Source organism: Colias croceus, chromosome 24 (assembly GCF_905220415.1).
Source record: "Colias croceus chromosome 24, ilColCroc2.1".
NCBI classification, from domain to species: Eukaryota; Metazoa; Arthropoda; class Insecta; order Lepidoptera; family Pieridae; genus Colias; species Colias croceus.
Genome location: NC_059560.1, coordinates 2,516,167 through 2,535,972, shown reverse-complemented (window position 1 = coordinate 2,535,972; position 19,806 = coordinate 2,516,167). Strand labels below are relative to the sequence as shown.

General features: G+C 33.0%; 2 protein-coding genes across 5 annotated transcripts; one reads left to right on the top strand and one right to left on the bottom strand.

Moving 5' to 3' along the window:
• Nucleotides 1–1,839: 1,839 nt before the first annotated feature.
• Nucleotides 1,840–8,478, bottom strand: LOC123702909 (probable small nuclear ribonucleoprotein Sm D2). The gene is made up of 3 exons (XM_045650757.1): nt 8,345–8,478; nt 8,001–8,253; nt 1,840–2,044 (listed from the first exon to the last, which is right to left on the bottom strand). Coding segments are annotated over exons 1-3 (360 nt in total). The 5' UTR covers nt 8,347–8,478; the 3' UTR covers nt 1,840–1,939.
• Nucleotides 8,479–9,379: 901 nt separating this feature from the next.
• Nucleotides 9,380–17,728, top strand: LOC123702797 (metacaspase-3-like). 4 transcript variants are annotated; one of them, XM_045650595.1, is made up of 6 exons: nt 9,598–9,625; nt 9,797–9,912; nt 10,001–10,212; nt 11,147–11,461; nt 11,543–12,377; nt 17,031–17,728. In XM_045650595.1, the coding sequence occupies exons 2-6, from the start codon at nt 9,873–9,875 to the stop codon at nt 17,582–17,584; spliced, it is 1,956 nt and encodes a 651-aa protein (XP_045506551.1). In that variant the 5' UTR covers nt 9,598–9,625; nt 9,797–9,872; the 3' UTR covers nt 17,585–17,728. The 4 variants fall into 4 exon arrangements, with proteins under 4 accessions (XP_045506553.1, XP_045506551.1, XP_045506549.1 ...); XM_045650597.1 differs by lacking the exons at nt 9,598–9,625; nt 9,797–9,912 and adding an exon at nt 9,380–9,534; XM_045650593.1 differs by lacking the exon at nt 9,598–9,625 and having other exon boundaries at nt 9,641–9,912.
• Nucleotides 17,729–19,806: the final 2,078 nt, after the last annotated feature.

The following is a 19,806-nucleotide window of genomic DNA, read 5'->3' as shown; positions in this document are numbered from 1 at the left end:
TATTTTTTTAGTTGTTTCTTAGTAAGGACAAATGGTTCTTCTTAATACAGTTTCTTGATTTTATCTCCAATACCAACAATATTCATTTATGTAATTTATGTTGAAGATATTACGCTGATTGCTTACCATGTTTTGATATATAATGTTTTGTTTACATCTCAGATAAATTTAATAAAAATAATAATTCATACCTCATCAGAATACAAAATTTTATGAATGGGTACAATAGATTTCATTTTAGCATCGATATATTGAAATGTGATACAGTTGCAAATGAATACAATTGCTTATGAATATTATTAGGTACCTACATGTTATATTAAAGAGTGTAAGAATATCATATTTTTATAAAATTAATAATTATTTTGATCACTCGAACAATAGAATGGTGATTAATGATTTGATATTGGTTGTATTCGAAAAATTGTTGTGATTATTACTCCTTTTCGCATTCACAAAAAATTGTTATAATTATTAGAATATAAAAGTTTTTGTACATTTTTAATTTAATTTATAATAAGTTTCGTAAAGTACATATTTGTAAATACAACCAAAGAAATTGTATTTAAGAGTGTTTTTGATTTATCATTATGACGTGTGTGAAAATGTGAAACTGGGAATGTATTATTTTTATAAAGACTGTAATTTTCGCACCTTTTGTCACAAATTAGTGACGCGGTTTCAATTAGCTTCGAAAGTATTGTTTAGTTCAGCGAATAAACTGATTTATTGAATTTTTGTGTTTTATTTTGCTTTAACAATCATTAAGTATCTACAACTACACTACATACATAAAAAAGTATATGTTATATAAAAAGTACGTGTCGCTTTATCCGCGATGGACGATGCACATGGGGTGCAAATTAAATTTAAAGTCTTTTCAGTAGTTTTAGAGTTGATCTCACTTGAAATATAGGATAGGTACATCTCACTAAATTTTATAATCACAAAATTATTTTATTGTAAATTATTATTGTCTATTATGTCAGTAACAATAAATATCTGTTATCTCTTACATTCATACTTATGGCGACATCTGTTGACTGGATTGAGGTAGGTATATGGTGATATAGGTACTACTTAAAATTATATTAGAGAGAAAAGATTTGGTATTCGTAAGTATGTGTCTTATTTATATTCTCAAACCAAACAATATACAAACTCACTATTCCTGAATCCTGAGTGACAAAATTTCATCATGGTTTAACTGTACACTAATATATATATGTGAATTGTATGTATAGGCATACCTATCTTTTCTCTGTGCTGTAGGTAATGAGAGAAGGAATATCTAACTTGAAGTAGGTACTCACATTATTAATTATTGAGATAATAATCTAGATTTATTATCTTGCATCAAATTTGCAAGAAAGCAACACAAATATTTTTCAATAGATAATTCATAAGCAATACTGACTGTTTATTGTTGGTCGAAATGGAGGCGGGTTTTATGAAATTATAGTTTTTGTGTCTGAAGTTAGTCAGGAGGCTAGAGTGTGGTATAAAGTAAAATACTATATATAGCATGGAAACGTCTTATTCCCATAGATTCATTATGATGTGCGTCTAAAATCTAAATTACTAGGTACGAAATTCCAATAGATGGCGCCATATTAAAAATTTAAGAAGACTACTTTAGTTACTTTAGAAGACTAGTACCTACTAGTTTCTGCGTTGAAGGCTGAAGCCACTTATTTTTTGCTTTTGTTACGAATATTTATTTTTTCTTTGAGTAATATAATAATAGGGCGGTTAGTGCTAATATCTTTCTTTGGTTATATTCAGCATAACACAATTTAGAATACAATATACTTAATGATAAAATAAAAGAAATACATATTTGTGCAGTTTTGGTGTATTTATTTGTATGAAAGTTTTCACAAATGTACGACAATTCTTATTAATAAAATTAACCTAAATCAGAATGTAGTTAATGAAATCATTTCCCTGCTGCAGTGGCCAGAGGATTCCTTAACACTAGTATAACCGAGTCGCCACGAAGGAACATCTTTGAGATAAACCTGTCCTTGTTCACCGCTTTTCCCTGAAAAGAGAAAATTTTATTTTAAAGTAAAACATTTAATATTTTACTTGAAAACGTTGATTTATAGTAGCAATAAAAACTGAAGATATATATAACTGTCTAGAGATGTTAACATGAAATAACTTGACTAATGTGTAGACTATACAGTAGTCAAATTATTTAATACAATAATTTTGAATGCTTATGTATCTATACCAATAATAAAATTGGAGTAGATTTGTAGTATTAAAATAACCGCTAATAAATGCATATGGATATATTATTATGTATGTTATATATACCAAAATAATAATTTTTATGTCTGTTTGTTCTAACTAATCTTAAATTTTTTCAAAAATCAAAATAATGACATAATATTGTAATTATTTGTATAAATTTAATTGATTTGTAGTAAAAAAATAATAATAATAATAATCAACTTGTAATAAATAAAATATTGTGATATTGCTATACTAGGTATAATTTAAAATGATCTAATGAACTAATGTAAATAATATATTGTTTAAATAATAATTTACGTTAATTAGTTTAATTATAAAATTAAATAAGCATAATATAAATATTTGTATGCCAATTTCTTGGCAAATTGTGCGGACATGAAATTTATTGTAAGGACTTTGTAACCACAATTCAAACAAATAAATTTTCATTTCATATCTCTGGAACGGCTGGACCGATTATGACGGGACTTTCACTGACATATAGCTGATGTTATAAGGAGTAGCATAAGCTATTTTTTATTCTGATATACAGGAACCTTAGGATTAAAAGAAAAGCTCATTTATGCGAGTGAAACCGCAGAACGCAGCTGCAGCTAGCACACAGGGTGACTCGATACAGGTGTAAGAGCATTTACACATTATCCGATCCGATATTGGTGTCGGACGCCGATAGCCGATGCAATGTGCTAGTTTCACGTTATCCGACAAAATCGTTCCGATATCATCATCAGTTTCGCCAGATCCATTTTTAAAAAATTCGGAGACGCGACTGGTAAAATCAGTAGCTATATGGAGAGTTAAAAACAGTTGACTGTTGATGCATATTTGTTACATAAAACATAAACAATCAAATTCTTTTCTCATCCACGGCGGATGTTTGTCAAACCGATTTAATCTGCTGACTGCGGAGTATGTAATCAAGTTTCTAGATATTCAGAGGGAGCATTTTTAGCAAGCTACAAAACACACCTAGAAAGTTTGTTAATTATTTTCGTATGAGTGAATTAACATTCAATTATTTACTTTTATACTTATACAGGGTGTAATCGTTAAGTGTACACAGGCGATTATTTCATAACTATTACACGTCATATCAAAAAACTTTAAACTGATATCACAGTTGACAGATATGTACTACGTACATACAGTTAGGAAACTAAGCCCCCCCCCCCCATGAAATTATGACGTATAGCTATAGGGCTGTTACTTTTTGATATTTAACCGACTTGAAAAATAAAGGAGAAGGTTATCAATTCGGCCTGTATATTTCTGTTTGCTTTTTTTCACAGTTGATTTTGTGGTAATTTGGAGATTAAAACCCGTTAAAATACAATAATGGTGTAGCCTAAATATGAATTTACAAGAAGAAACAATCCGAATTAATACAGCTTGTAAAAATAATACGTTTTTATCAGTGCTATATTTCGAAATCTAGTTTTGTTATGGACGCCGAAGGCTATTTAATGTACCTACCTAATTTATTTTTAAAACGATAAATTAAATTAATTTAAAAAACACAAAATATGCAAAAATAAATTAAAATTATTATTATACGAGCATAGAACCTCTACCTTTTTGTTTTAGGAAGAAAAAAAAAATAGTTTGACAGGCTTAGTGCTTGACAAAGTGGAGACGCCACGTATCGATAAAAATACAATAATTATAATATCTAACTATCTTTTTCTTCCCTAATATTTACGTAATTATGCACATAAATTTAAACAAGATTTTTTAAGGTTTCCTTTTTTTTATTTTCGTGCTCTTCTAGATTGCGTAAAAATAGATGCGACCTTTAAACAGACTGGACTCCTAATAGTGACTATTTGTAGCTATCATTTTGGTAGAAAATATGTCGACTTAATTTAAAACTCATGCTGCCATATCTATAGAAATTAAAAAATAGTCTCTTTTTAACTTGTAGTCAGATACGGTATTTAGTATTTACAAATATATTTATTGAAAGGGCTACAAACTGAAACAATCGATATTTATTTAATGTGAATTGACATCACTTTAAACTTTTTTCCATACTATATTCAAAATCTATGGATGTGTCACCCGCTACTATCGATCCCCCTCAATACCCTCGAAAACACACGCTTGATGGGGGGGGAGCCATTTCGAACATTTTGTATGAAGTTTCCTTACTGTATGTATCTGTATATTGTGCTGATATCGAAAGTACTTTACGTTATGAGTAAAATGACACTATTAACTTTTTAAAAATATAACGAGAAATATCCTAAAATTTTACATTAAAAACTCCCACAACATAGTTTCGAAATAATTGCCTATGCACACTTAACGAATACACCCGGTATATTACTTTACTAATTCAACGTATTTTTAATATACATATTTCTCGCTTTATTAACCGACTTCAAAAAAAAGGAGTAGGTTATCAATTTGGGCGGTATTTTTTATGTATGTACACCGATTACTTCGAGGTTTCTGAACCGATTTACGTGATTTTAGTCGGTGCCAAACACTAAGCACTTAGTATTAAGCACGTGCACCGAGATCAAACCTTTTTAATAAATAGCACATCTAAATAATATGTAGTAATTAATAATATCAAATCTTTTGCCATTTTACTCATTGTCATTAGGTTGCAATAGGTACTTTCAATATCAATTTTAAGTTTTTTTGATATCTGAAATAGTTGCAGAATAATCGCCTACACACACTTAACGATTAAACCCGGTATATCGTATTTTTAAAGCCTTTATATACTAAAATGTTGTATGTTACGGCAATTATTGCCATATAAGAAAGTCTCTATGCACACGGAGACAATTAAAGTAAACTAAATTTTTTCCCAAAATTTAATTAGAAAAAATTAATTAAAAAGAATATATATAATCGAAATATATATATTCTCCTAATTATAAATATACAGAAAATTTTAGTTTCATCAAAAAAACTATAAACGCACCGCACTAATCCTGTGGCGGGATCTAATCTTATAAGACTAGTCGACTTGAGTATTCGATATAAATTTCATTGATACCTCCAGGCATTCCTGAGATAAAAAAATTAAAAGGTGTTAACAGACAGACAGACAACAAAGTGATTCTATAAGGGTTCCGATATCCCTTTCCTTTATTTTATGAGAAAACAATAATCTCAGTTTTTCATTATTATCATGCTCTATAACGCTTTGAGTTAGATAGGGAAGCGAGGTAGCTAAATGGCGTAATTAAACGGCGCCGTCGAGACTTATCAAAATCGATAGATAAAATAATTTCGAAAAGAAAAGCTTCTATGGTAAAAACCATTTTAGCGGTGGGTTTGGCGTGTACGGATTTTCAAAAATGTAAAAAAAAATAGTTACTTGGGCATTCTCGAGCGCGTCAGATATTCATACTACGTATGCCCCAAGTGCCTCTGATAACAACGGTATACTAATCTGCCGGTTTGCGTAGTGGGGCTAGGCATATTAATTCGTCAAAAATGCACAAAAAAAATTTACTCGAGCGCGTCAGATTTTCGGAAGGGGTGTTAAGTAGGCCCCAAGGAAGCTCCCCTTAAAAAAACTGACGATTTCGGCGTGACGATAAGTTACGATGAATTTTTGAAAATGCAGAAAAAAAAAGTCCTTTTGAAATACTCGAGCGCGTCAGATTTTCATAGGGGAGGTTTATCTCGGTCCCCTGAAAGCATATTTTCTTAATCTGACAAAAATGTTGGTGGGTTCTCTTAATCTGACCGAAAAAGGTTCGAAAGAGTTTCTTTTTTTTAATCATCGTTATTTCATATCAATTTTTCTTAACACCCTCAGTTTTCGAAATATACTCAAAAAACCGGGAGTTTGAGTTTTTATGATGCTTCAAGTCAAAAAGTTTTAACTTTGGACAAAAATGTAAAGAGACCTTTTTTGTGTAAAATAAAATTACCTTTTTTGTTTATTCAAACTTTTTTTTTTGTAAAATGTATCGTTCGCGACTTATATACTGCAACGCGTTTTTCGGAAGACGAAATGGCTCCTCCAGGCTTCCGGTCACGCGAAAACCGGCAGCTTTTGTATTTTTAGTAAGTTTTAGATTATATTCTTCAAAATAAAAATAAAAACAATCGCGCTCGAGAATGCCGGATTAACGTTTTTTTTTTACAAGTTCGCGACCCTATAACTTGGCGGCGTCAAGGACTTATCGTCAGATTAGTTAAATTTAGTCTTAAAACACTAAAATCAACCCCCAATATCTTAATCTGACGCGCTCGAGTATTTCAGACTATCGATTTTTTTTTACTAATCTGATCGTCTATCCTGGGCGCGCGTCACTACTTAAAGAGTTAAATAGTTAACAAGGTTGTTCTATTAGGTCTAAGGTATCTCTCATATCTTAAACTGCCACGCTCGAGTATTGCAGAAAATTCCCCTCTTCGCCTCCCTATCTAAGTTCCCCAACTAACATTGTTGTGTCAAAGTCAAGTTTAATAAGTATAAATACTTCGGTATTTCTTAGAAATTTGCGGCACGAATTAAGGGGGGGGAGGGGAGGGAAAGGGAGGGGAGGGAAAGGGAGGTAAGGAGAGACCCCCTGTGAAGTGGGGGGGTGCGGAAACCCCCCCTTCTATTTTTTTTTGAATTTATATTTATACTAGCTTACCGCCCGCGGCTTCGCCCGCTTCGTCTAAAACCTAATAAATTATATACTAAAACCTTCCTCTTGAATCACTCTATCTATTAAAAAAAACCGCATCAAAATCCGTTGCGTAGTTTTAAAGATTTATGCATACAAAGGGACATAGGGAAATAGGGACAGAAAAAGCGACTTTGTTTTGTACTATGTAGTGAAATGTAGTTAGAAATATATTGAAGATTATGGTCTTTCTTTACTGCTCCGGCGCTGCAGAACGTGGCGCTTGTCCCCGTTGCTCGTTGCAGGCAGGAGTCTTCACTCGCCTTCGTAGCTTTTTGCTTTTTGGTCGCCTTTGGCGACCAGCCTCAGCCACTCCGGCTCGCTTGACTCTGCCTGCTCCTCAGCACACGCGAGCGCCACGCTCCTCCGCGCCTCCGACTTTTTTAATACACTCTAGTGTATGACAGACAAGTACCACGTGGAATCGGGGTGGACAGATTCGGTTCTGTTACTAACAATTTGTGTGCAATATACATACAATAAAAAAAAACATTTTTTTAATAATTATACATGTTTGATACATTTTACAAGGGCAATGAATGGATCAATTTTATTTTTTTCCAATCAGCGTCTCCACATATTATTTATATTCTTTAATAATATCATCGAAGTTTGGGTCGTTATAGTTTAAAAAATCTCTATACAACACTCCACTGGGACTCAATTCTTTGAGTATGAGTCCCATCAGGGGCAACAAATGGGTTGTCTGGGTCTGAGTGATTAACTTTTTTAAAAACATACCCATGTTGCCCCAATCATATACTACTCACCAATAATCCGTATGAATTGTTGTCCCTCAGCAACATGCTTTTGAATGAACTATGGTTTTTAATGTACATTTTGACATTTGTTATCTCTTTCAAACACAATTCTTGTAGGTACCTAGTTTTGTCAATGTAACTCAAACAATTTTGAACATAACCTCAAAAATTAAAATTAAGATTTCTCTGTAATTACACGTTTCCGCACGAAAAGCCGCTAATGTATGTTTCGGGGCATTATTATCGATCGAAAAAAATTAAAATCACGCCGAAATTCGTGCCGCAAGTTTCTAAAGTCAACCCAATACTTTTTCAACAGAGTTATAATTACCTTCTTTCCTTTACCCGTCCTCGGAACCTCCGTCCACATCTCTTTGACATTCTCAAGAACCATATTACAATGCCGGTCGAATGCTTTCACGCGTCCTAAGAGTTTCTTATTGTTCCTACAATTTATTAGAACTTGGGTGTTATTTTTAACGGACTGTGTAAGTACAGAAAGAGGACCCGTACTAAATTCTTCCTCTTCTATCTTGGCTAATTCCTCTAAAGTCATCTCAGAACGCGGTTTAGATGTCGTCGCCCTGAAAAGAAAGGTTATATAGGTATATGGTTTTAAAATAGTTCTAATTTTGGAGTTATTTAAAAATTGCAATTCTTAAAATCATTACGAACATGATTTGAGGATTAAATCACAATTCACAAATATCTAATTTTTTTAAATAAAAACAACTGATGCTTTATATAATATTTTTCGCCCGACGCTACAAACCGCAATTTTATGAGTTGACACTTGACAATTCGACACGAACTTCGACAGATAAAATACGGATAAAATACACAGAGATAAAATAGCGATGCGTACATCCATACTAATATTATAAATGCGAAAGTAACTCTGTCTGTCTGTCTGTCTGTTACTCAATCACGCCTTAACTACTGAACCAATTTGCATGAAATTTGGTATAGAGATATTTTGATACCCGAGAAAGGACATGGGCTACTTTTTACCCCGTGACATAGGAAAGGTTTTATCATGGAAATCCCACAGGAACGGGAACTATGCGGGTTTTTCTTTGACTGCGCGGGCGAAGCCGCGGGCAGAAAGCTAGTATTTCTGATTTCATAAGTTTTTTCTCTGACAGTGACAACAGATATTTATAACAAATACATAATGAATAATTTTTATTTTGCGATTTTTTTTCACAATAACAATTATTACTCACCAATTTCTATTATTATCTACATTCAAATATATATTCAAATTTCAAATTAAGTTGTTTTATTTAAAATGTGAGCCTCATTTATTTTCATGTGATTCTCATAAACATAAAATATAATAGGTATTCTAAAATTGATAGAAAGAGTTTACAAGGAGTTTACTCTCAAAATAATCAAAAACAATATTTTCTTAATGTTTTTGGTTCTTTTATGGAAGATAAAAGATTAAGGTTGGGGATTTTTTTATAAATGCAAACAATAGTCGCCGTTCCCAATATTCAAGCTACGGTTATAGATATCAGCTATCTCCGATAGCTAGTAAGTTTCTATCTATCGTAAGATAGAAAAGATATTGGGAACGGCCATTACTGGCTGTTATTGGGACGCCAAAACAAAAGATAGATAGCATCTTTAGTATGTCAAACCGGAGATAGATACCACCTACGATATTGGGACCGCCGACCGGCCATTAGAATGTTCAGTGCATTCAGTGCCATAAAGCTTTGGCCATAAAGTAACTTATATATTCAGTGCTTTTAAACGAGTAACGAATACGAGATAGCATTCTGAAAGACCTATATTGTGTATACTACGATATCCTCAGATATCAGTCACCTTTGAGTTTTATATATATAGATATCAAGGTATCTGATATCTTTATAAACCTAGTTAACTGACAGTAAGCTTTTGTCATTCGTAAAATACTTTGTGGTGGCAAGTGTAGTTGTTAAAAGAGTTGTTAACTGAATATTATTTCTTCACTTAACAGGAAAATTAAAAAAAAATCTTAACTGTAAACAACAGTTAAGATTTTTTTTTAATTTTGTATAATGTTTAGATTTCTGCAGTTAATTACCTAATTAATAATTATCAGTCATTACATATTCCTATTTATATGGATTCTAGCGCAAACTTATTTAAGGCTTAATAATAAAGAAAAAAATTAATAAAAGGATAATTTACTGAACAATGAAAAAAAATTATGAAAATATGTAAACCAAAATTTTCCTATTGGATCTTGAGTTGAGATGATATAATATTTTTGATTAATAAATTAATTGTTTTAGGGATTGTGAAGTTTAGTGATGTAAAAATTTTTATGTTCAACAGGTGAAAACAAAAGCAGCAAGCATAAACGGTTAAAAATGGCACCAAATTTCAGTAAAAATGCAATTCTAACAGGACTTTTGGATTACTACTGTTTAGTTTGTGAATATCACTTCCAAAGTGAGGATGAAATTGCATTACATATAGCGAAATTAACTCATAAGGAAAATTTGGAAAAGACATGTTATGATATTGAACATGAACGTATAAGAAAGGTGAGATTATTTTTTTAGTTTATCAGGTTTTTCCATACAGAATTAATGTCATTAGTTAGATATTGAGATTATTACCTAGGGGCTAGGTTTTAAATATAACATCCTGCTTATTAATGAAACTGTAATTGTTGAGATAGTTATATCACCCAATGAAATGAAATTTGAACTTGACCCTCAGATCAACTTCAAAAACTTTTTTAGCTAGTCTGAAGTTTGACCACAATAAAAATGAAAATAAAATATTTTAGTGTCGCGTGGGGCGATATACATAATATTATATTCAAATTCAAATTATATTTATTTGCAAGAATGTAGTTACAAATTATAGATGTTTTCATTAAAATATTATAGGTACCTCATTCAATTTCATAGAAAGAATTTTTTGATTTTTGCGTTGCATCGCGTCGCGTTGTTAGGTACGCAATACGCTGCGCCTTTTGCGGTTGGACCTTTGATTGCTGAACATATTTTTATGAAATTGTGTTACTTACCATTTTTTCATCCTCTACTATAGAGGTGAAATAAAGTTGGAAATTCGCATGGTTAATTAAATATGAAATCTTTCTTTCTAAAATTTTTTTCAGTAACTAGGTATCTATATTAACTAGGTAGGTATTTAGTTTTAGTTTTTGCTATTAATTTTTACAAGATGTGGTACCTAGTCTATCGTTTTTATAATTATTTTTCGTTGATGTTCCTTTAGCTGACTTAGCATGAATCGCAATCGAGAATAGCAGATTAGTAAAATAACACTTTCTGCCGACATGAGAAAATCGCGTTCAACTGACATAAGTACTTACCTACAAATTAAATATTACTTCTAATTTTTATTGGCCTATGATTCAACTGAATACTGTTCAAAATTGGTTCATCATTTGGACCAAAAAATTTTCAAATAAGTACATAAGATTCATAATAAAATAATTCTTTACAGATAAAGCAATGGTACTTTTGCGAGTTTTGCAACGATTTAATAAAAACAAAGGCCAAAATACGATTGCATATCGCTGAAGATTTGCACTTGATTAACAAGTTTCGTCAGTCTTTGTTACGATGTGATTATGGCATCCTTGCGTATGGTGTTATAGCCATCAGCAATAGTGCCTGGAGTGGTTTATGTGGAGGTACATGTCTAATCTGCAACTGCGAATATACAGATGAAAAACAACACGCAGACGAATCTATGCATATCATCAATTTAATTAAAAATAACATTAAATGCGATGCTCAATATAATATCTATCGTTTGGTAAGCTTATTATTTTTTTACATTCATTTTTTTTTACATTTCGTTGCTTCCATAACATAATCGCAAATGTTTTTTTTTCAGATTGATGCAACTTCTTTTCAATGTTTGACTTGCAATTCTCTGGAATCAATTACAACTATAAATTCTCATTTTACGCATGATTCTCATAAAAAAATATCCGCAAATTGTAGACAGACAGCTAAATCCCTTAAAACTATGGCAATTACTAAAATGTTACCTGCAAATACTGAATTGAATACAAATAATTCAACAGAAAACATTGATTTGAATGCAAATGGTTCAAAAACAAACATTGAATTAAATGAAAAGGGTTCAGCAGAAAACATTGAATTGATTGCAATGAGTATAACAGAAAACATGGAATTTAATGCAAAGGATTCAGCGGAAAATGTTGAATCGAATGAAAAGGTTTCATCAGAAAACAATGAATTGAATGAAAATAATTCAGCTGAAAACATTGAATTAAAAGAAAAGGCTTCATCGGAAAACATGGAATTGAATGAAAAGGGTTCAGCAGAAAATATTGAATTGAAAGCAAAGAATTCAACAGAATCGGAATTGAATGTAAATAAAATAAATAAATCCAAGGAAGGACATGAAATCAAAGATAGTAAACAGACAAAAAGAAAAACTTCGAGAAATGTAAATAGTAATCAAAATCCAATTAATGTCAAATACTGCAACATAGAAGAACGTGAAAAAATTATTTTGAAGGTATTAAAGACGCAGAATTATTTTGTACCTTATATAAATGATAGAATGATGTGTCTCATATGTGAATGGTCTATTGACGCAAGTTGCATTCAAGAACATCTCACTGAATCACACCATGAATGTTTGCTTAAACTTCATAAAGAACGTATACAAAAATTAAAGAATTCTCCACCATACAACTATAACTACTATACTGTCCGTCCGTCCTTGCCGTACCGTACAGTTAACAAGTTATTGTGATTACTCAAGTATTTTATGTCGTTAAAAATAGTTCAAAGTGTTATTTTTTCCTAAAAATTTGTGAGTTAATGTGTGTAGTGCTTATTGACGTTAAAAGTGCACCATAAGTGATCCCCAATAAACAATAAAGGTACAATTCGTGAAAAAATATTCCTACATGAATATAAATCTACCGTTCGATCATCGACAAAGCAGCTTCACGAAAAAACGCGTAAGCGCCGCGATATGCATGGCGCTTAAGACCTTTTCGACGCCGTCTCACTGTTTGAATGCTTACGGTCTGTGAAACTAACTGAACTTTGCTATTTTGTTTTAATGAGTCCATGCTAATTACTAAAGACATTTTATAATGCAGTGCTTAGCATGTCCACAACAAATTGACCGCCGTGAACTTATTATATGCGTGGCTTGTAAGGGTACATATCATTATCAATGCGTGAATATTTCTTCTGTGTATTATCGTGAAAAGGTTTCGGAACTTAAAAAGTATTGGAAATGCCCTGGTTGCGAGAATATCGCAGCGCGCCCTCGCCGAAACGATAATACACCAGTACGCCGCGTCCAGGATTCAACCCATGACATTTCAGTAATGTCCTGCGACGACGAAACATTAGCCAAACCTCAACATCTTGACCCGCATTCTATTCCATACAGTGAATTCGGTCAACTGCTCGATATAAAACTGCAGAATATAGTCGAGACAATTTCTGAAAAAGTATTAATCGCCATAAAGTCAGAAATAAACACTGCCTTAGATAAACTTCGATCAGAATTCACACAAACAACCGATTTCCTGGCTGACGAGCAAAGAGAATTAAAGTCTAAACTGACGTCTGTCTCTAAAACTTTAAAAGAGGTCCAGACTGAGAACGCGCGTTTACGGGAATCCGTCATAAAATTAAACTCGAAAATAGAGACCATAGATAACATTTCCAGATCTTGTAATCTTGAGATTCACTCTGTACCCGAGCGAAAAGATGAGAACACTGTTGCTCTATTCAAAAAACTCTGTGAGGTGTGTAAAATACAATGCGATGACCCATCAATTCGCGCCTGCCGTCGTGTTACAAGGACGCAATCTTCTCCACGACCTCGTAATATTCTAGTTACGCTTGGATCTTCGCGTCAGCGAGATGAAATCATTTCTGCTATTCACCGTCACAACAAAAATCACCCTAATGACCACATAAACTCATCCCACCTGGGAATAGAAGGTTCACCTGCCAAAATTTATGTAGCAGAGCATTTATCACCTGAAATGAAATACCTTTACTACGAAACTAGACGAACAGCAAAAATAAAATCTTTTAAATTTGTTTGGGTTCGCTTTGGAAAGATTTACGTACGTCGAAATGAGTCATCTAACGCTATTTTAATAAAAAACATTGACACTCTCAGTGCACTTTAGTTTTAATCTAACTCACACGGACTTATGTACAATGTTGTCATTTTATATTTTTCTATTTTATGGACGTATTTTATCAAAATGTAAATAGGATAAGATCTAAAACTAAGGACATTTATCTTAATATCTTAAGTAACGACTACGACATCATCTGTTTAACCGAAACAAATTTAAACGACTCTATAAATGACAACGAATTGTTCGATGATCGCTATATCATTTATCGAAGAGATAGATACACAACGAATATTACAAAGAAAGAGGGTGGAGGAATTTTAATTGCTATAAATAAAAGGCTTAATGTAGTTCGTAAGTATCAATGGGAAAGTGTGATTGAAGATCTTTGGGTGACGATTATCCCATCCCAATCAAATAATAGGCGTATACATTTATGTTTATGTTACTTACCACCAGATTTATCTTTACCCTATATCAAAAGTTTTTATCAATCTATTCATAATATAGTTCTTCAATCTGATAATACTGACGAATTTATATGCCTTGGTGACTTTAATACTACCAATATTGATTGGCTGAAAAGCTCCGATAATTTCTCACTATTACCTTCTAATCCACGGGATCAAAAAGCTAACCTTCTCTTAGAAACTATTAATCTTTGCAATTTTTACCAATTTAATCATATTAAGAACATTAATAATCGTTATCTTGACTTAGTCTTATCAACAATAACTAGTGTTTCAGTAAATAATGCAGACCCCATAAGCCGAGTTGACCGCCACCATCCCGCATTGTCAGTTACTGTAAATTATACAGTTAATCACTGCCCATTACCCCGCTTCAAACAACCTAAGCGTCCCAATTTTAATAAGTGTAATTTCTCGCGTGCTCGGTATGAAGTTTCTCAAATTGAATGGAACAACGTGCTTTGTTCCAAGGATATTGACGTCAACGTCGATATATTTTACGGCATATTAAATAAAATCATTCACGATACATGCCCTTTAACATCCAAAAGTACCGATGAATTTCCCTTATGGTTTACGCCTGCATTGAAACGATGTGTTCAGGAAAAATTAAAGTTTCACAAAAAATTTAAAAAGTTTAAAAATCCACGCGATTACGATACATACTCTCTATTACGTCGTCGCAGTAAATTGCTTATTTCTAAATCTTATAATAACTTTATCTCCTCAATTGAAAGTGCCTTGCAGGATAATATTAAATGTTTTTGGCGGTACGTTAATGATAAGAAATCTTCCAAGTCCTCAATTCCTAAGACGATGAAGTATGGTGATCTGGCATGTTCTGATAGTAGGGGGATATGTGAGTTGTTTTCTAATTATTTTAATTCTGTTTATCAAGGCGCGCAATCCTCCACTTCATCATTTACCGATAATACAATCTCTGCATCTTTAAGCAACTCTGTACTCAACAACATCGCAGTCAGTAAGCAGAAGATTATTACAACAATTCGAAAACTTGATGTGCGTAAAGGAGCAGGACCAGATGGAATACCACCCCTCTTTATAAAAAATTGTTGCAAGGAATTGGCGATTCCATTAACGATCATGTTTAATCAATCCCTGAAGACTGGTACATTTCCTAGGGTATGGAAAACGGCTCACATAATACCCATTTTGAAGTCTGGTGACAAATCGAGCTGTGAGAATTACCGACCGATTAGCATACTATCTTGCCTGGCTAAATTATTTGAAGCAGTAGTCTACGATACACTGTATTTTCATCTCCTTCCCTTGATTTCTCCCAATCAACACGGATTTATAAGACAACGCTCGACAACTACAAATCTCCTGACTTACCACTCATATTTATGCTCTGCCTTTGAAAAAAGACAACAAGTGGACGCTATCTATACCGATTTTTCCAAGGCTTTCGATAGAGTAAACCACATTATACTTTGTAATAAACTAAGTGCTTGGGGAATACATGGTAATTTACTCCGATGGATTACTTCTTACCTGTCCAACCGTAGTCAGCTTGTTGCTCTTAATGGCTCATTATCCTCACCTGTTCTAATACCTTCTGGCGTCCCGCAAGGGTCCCATCTCGGACCCTTACTCTTTATCGTATTTATCAATGACCTCATCGACAACTTAAAATGCCAATCTCTTATGTATGCTGACGACTTAAAGGTATTCTCCACTGTGGCCAATATTCAAGATGCTTATATACTACAAAATGACCTAGATTCTATAGCGAAATGGTGTGAACTTAACCAAATGACCCTGAACGTTAATAAATGTGCTGTTATAAGCTTTACGCGAAAGTTTAACAAATTAAATTTTAATTACAGTTTTAACAGTCAGGTTCTTCCTCGTGTTTCCGTTATTAAAGATCTCGGCGTTTACTTTGACGATAAATTGTCTTTTAGAAGTCATTTCGATGATATTATCAATAGAAGCTCTCGTCTCCTTGGGTTTATCTCAAGGATCACGAAGGGTTTTAAAACACCATCTAGTCTTTTACATTTATTTGAAACCCTGATTCGTTCAATCCTAGAATTTAACTGTGTCATATGGTCACCGCACTATACAATTCACATCAAACGCATTGAACGACTTCAGAAGCGTTGCTTAAGGCTGGTTTCTCTTCGTTACCACATCGGTCGAAGTGGATCTAGCTACGAAAGTCTTCTTGAGAAATTTAATATTGTCTCGTTGGAAAAGCGTCGACAGAGGCTAGAACTCATAACACTCCATAAAATCGTTCACTCATCTATCCACTCTCCGTCACTGCTGTCTACTGTTAATTTTAATGCTTCATTTCGCTTCCGGACTAACAAAACTTTTTCTTTACCTTTAACCAGGAATAATACCTCTTTTTATAACCCTATATCTCGTTTCTGCCGTTTGTACAATGATTTATCTACAAGATTCCCCGATTTTGATATATTTGATCATCGAATAAACATATTCAAAGAACATGTCTGTCGAATCTTGAAATGATGTCCTAGTTTTGTTGTTAATGTATTGTGTAATGTAACCATTATTTTTATTGTCTTTCTTTTATATGTAATATTGAATTATTGGATTTTTAAATATGAAATTATTGTAATACGCTTTAGATAACTTTAAGCTGTATCCCATTGTAGTATTGTAATTGTACACATTTTGTTGGGTTGCGATCTGCTCGTAAAATTGATGTGGCGCCTATGGACCCGGCAAGATCGTGGCCTGTTGTGTGTATTTAATTTGAATAAATAAATAAATAAAACAAACGAAAGTAACGAAAACTCAAATGTTGACTCTAAGATGAATGATAAAGACATATCCGACGATAGTTCTAACATCTTGGATTCGTTAGAGTTTTTACAGAAAAACAGTATCAATGTTAACTTTGAAACTAATAGCGTTATGTGCAAGAAATGCTCAAAATCAATTGACTTTAATTTAAAATGCATTCAAATGCACATTAATGAGCACAAATCCACCAATAGTGCAGACACGATACAGAAAGAATGTGGAAGGTTGTCAAAAGCCGAAAAAGTCGCAAAAGATGCATCGCCACAAAAACCAGCAGAAAACACAAGTTCCGTAACTCTTAAACGGAAAAAAACGGAGAACTCACCTAGTCAAGATGACTTGGAAAAATTTGCAAAGGATAATAAGCTAAAATATAAGCCTGGAGGTAAAGACGTATTCTGTGAACAATGCAGAACTAGAGTGCCATTCACTCTAAACAACATGAGGGAGCATATAAATGGTTATGCACATAAGCCGCGGGATGAATCCATAAAGAAAATGAAAAACACAAAAGTGTAAACCGTCGTAATAATTGATTTCATCTAAGATATCACTACAGTTCAAGAAGGCCTGGAGGCCTTGGATTTCGTTATTAATGGAGAATTTTGTATTACACTAATTAGCATGCTTTTAATTAATAAACGTTGTGAAAATTCCTACTCATATCAATGTTTAATATGTCATGAAATTGTAAGCCCTTTCGTGAACTTCAAATATTTAACAGACCACTCACAGAAGCATATGCTTATTTTGGACGATATACCTGTGGTGACAAGTATACCTTCAGAGTTTATTCGAGTGTTAGAGGTAATGTTCATTTTTTATTATATTACATTCATAGCCTTTTAGTTCAAAATATGTTAAAAATCACTACATAGTATAAAACAAAGTCGCTTTCTATGTCCCTATAACTACGCAACGGATTTTGATGCGGTTTTTTTATTAGATAGAGTGATTCAAGACTTGAAGAGGAAGGTTTTAGTATATAATTTATTAGGTTTTAGACAAAGCGGGCGAAGCCGCGGGCGGTAAGCTCGCCCATTGAGCCCCAAGCGGCCCGATCGGTCCCAGACACAATAGATTTTCTATTGTGTCTGTGGTTCCGGGGCCTGAGTTACTATTATGAAATAAAAAAAAATTACTATGTTCAACAGAAATAATAGCTGTCATAATATGTCATCATAGCTGAAATAATTTTCAAAATTCATCAAGTAGTTCTTAGATTACAAAATAAAGTACAGATGGAGCATGACAACCGCCCGTCGCCCTTGTCAAAGAAAATACGAAATCAAAAACAAATACGTCGCTGCACCAGTGCTATAGCGCATAAAGTGTCATGCAATACGTTATACGTCAAAAAGAGTTTGCTATTTTAGTAAAAAAATGCCATCTTGTGATAATAAAACGCTGTAAAATTTGTTCCCGAAAACAAAAAAAAAAGATAAAACATCGTTTCACAGGTTTTCTGTAGATAATATTTTGGCTGATTTATTTCTTTAAAACGAATAATAATTTTACAGATATGAAGGAATACAAAACTTCAACGTATGTTGCCAGTACTTTGAAAATGAATTTGCCATTTTTATTGGTAAAACGGTAAATTGGTTAAATGATCTTCAGGGTAATGCTGTTGGATTTTTCGATCGTGAATGTGATTATTTGTATAGTGCACTAAAGGTTCATGATCATTATTAGATTATTTTAATAAGCATAATACATTATTTTGTTACTTTTATAAAGCTTAAAAACGTCATAGTCGTTTTCGCTAGCGATTTAATTTATGTGAACTCCATGATGGATATGATGAAAATAAAATGTCCCGTATTCTCGACTAAAAACTACCGCTATTCGTATTCATATATTATGAAATATAAAAAAATAATATAATTATTATAGTTAATATTGAAACTTTTTTTATGTAATTTATTTAATAAAAAATTGAATACAATTATTTTGTCCATATATAACTTTAGTAGGCAGGTACGTCTTTATGTAATAAAAGAATTTAAATAAAAATTAAAACTTGACTTCTCATTTATGTATATAGCCTACGTCACTACCGCCACTAACATAATAATTCAGATCATTGCAATGAAACCTCACAACTCAAAATCGGTCCAACGGTTTATAATGCAGAGCGTGTCAAAGAAATATTATACATACATACATAAACTCGAAAAACATAACCCTCTTTTTTCCGTAGTCGGGGAAAAATTTGGGAAATTTTTCAATATCTGGCAACATTACACGCACACAGAAGCACCGTGTACGTACAGTGCAGCGGCGAAATGACAGCACACATAGCTTTATTGAAAATGACGATAAATTATTCGGTTTAGTTCGGCAACGCTCCATCTGTCTTTTATTTTGTAATCTAAGAAGTAGTTATAGAAAAATTCAGGAGTAACAAAAAAACTTGATTAAATTGAAACCTCCGTCTCCAATTTTTCTATGAATCTAGAGATATAGACTAATAAGATACTAGATATTATAATAATAATAATAATAAGGGCGTAGGGATGTGACGACCCCATCGCCCACGGTTGGAATATCTATTGTCTATGTGACAATAGATATTCCACCCGTGCAATCAGTCAACCCGCAGGACACCTTGTGGCGGGGTGTCGGGGAGTAGCGACCCCGCGGGAACCGAGTGCTCCCGGGGGAGGCCCCTGTCTTCATCTCCGGCTTGCCTTCACCGGCCGGTCGGAGTGAAGCCTGACGAGGACAGGACCCCCACC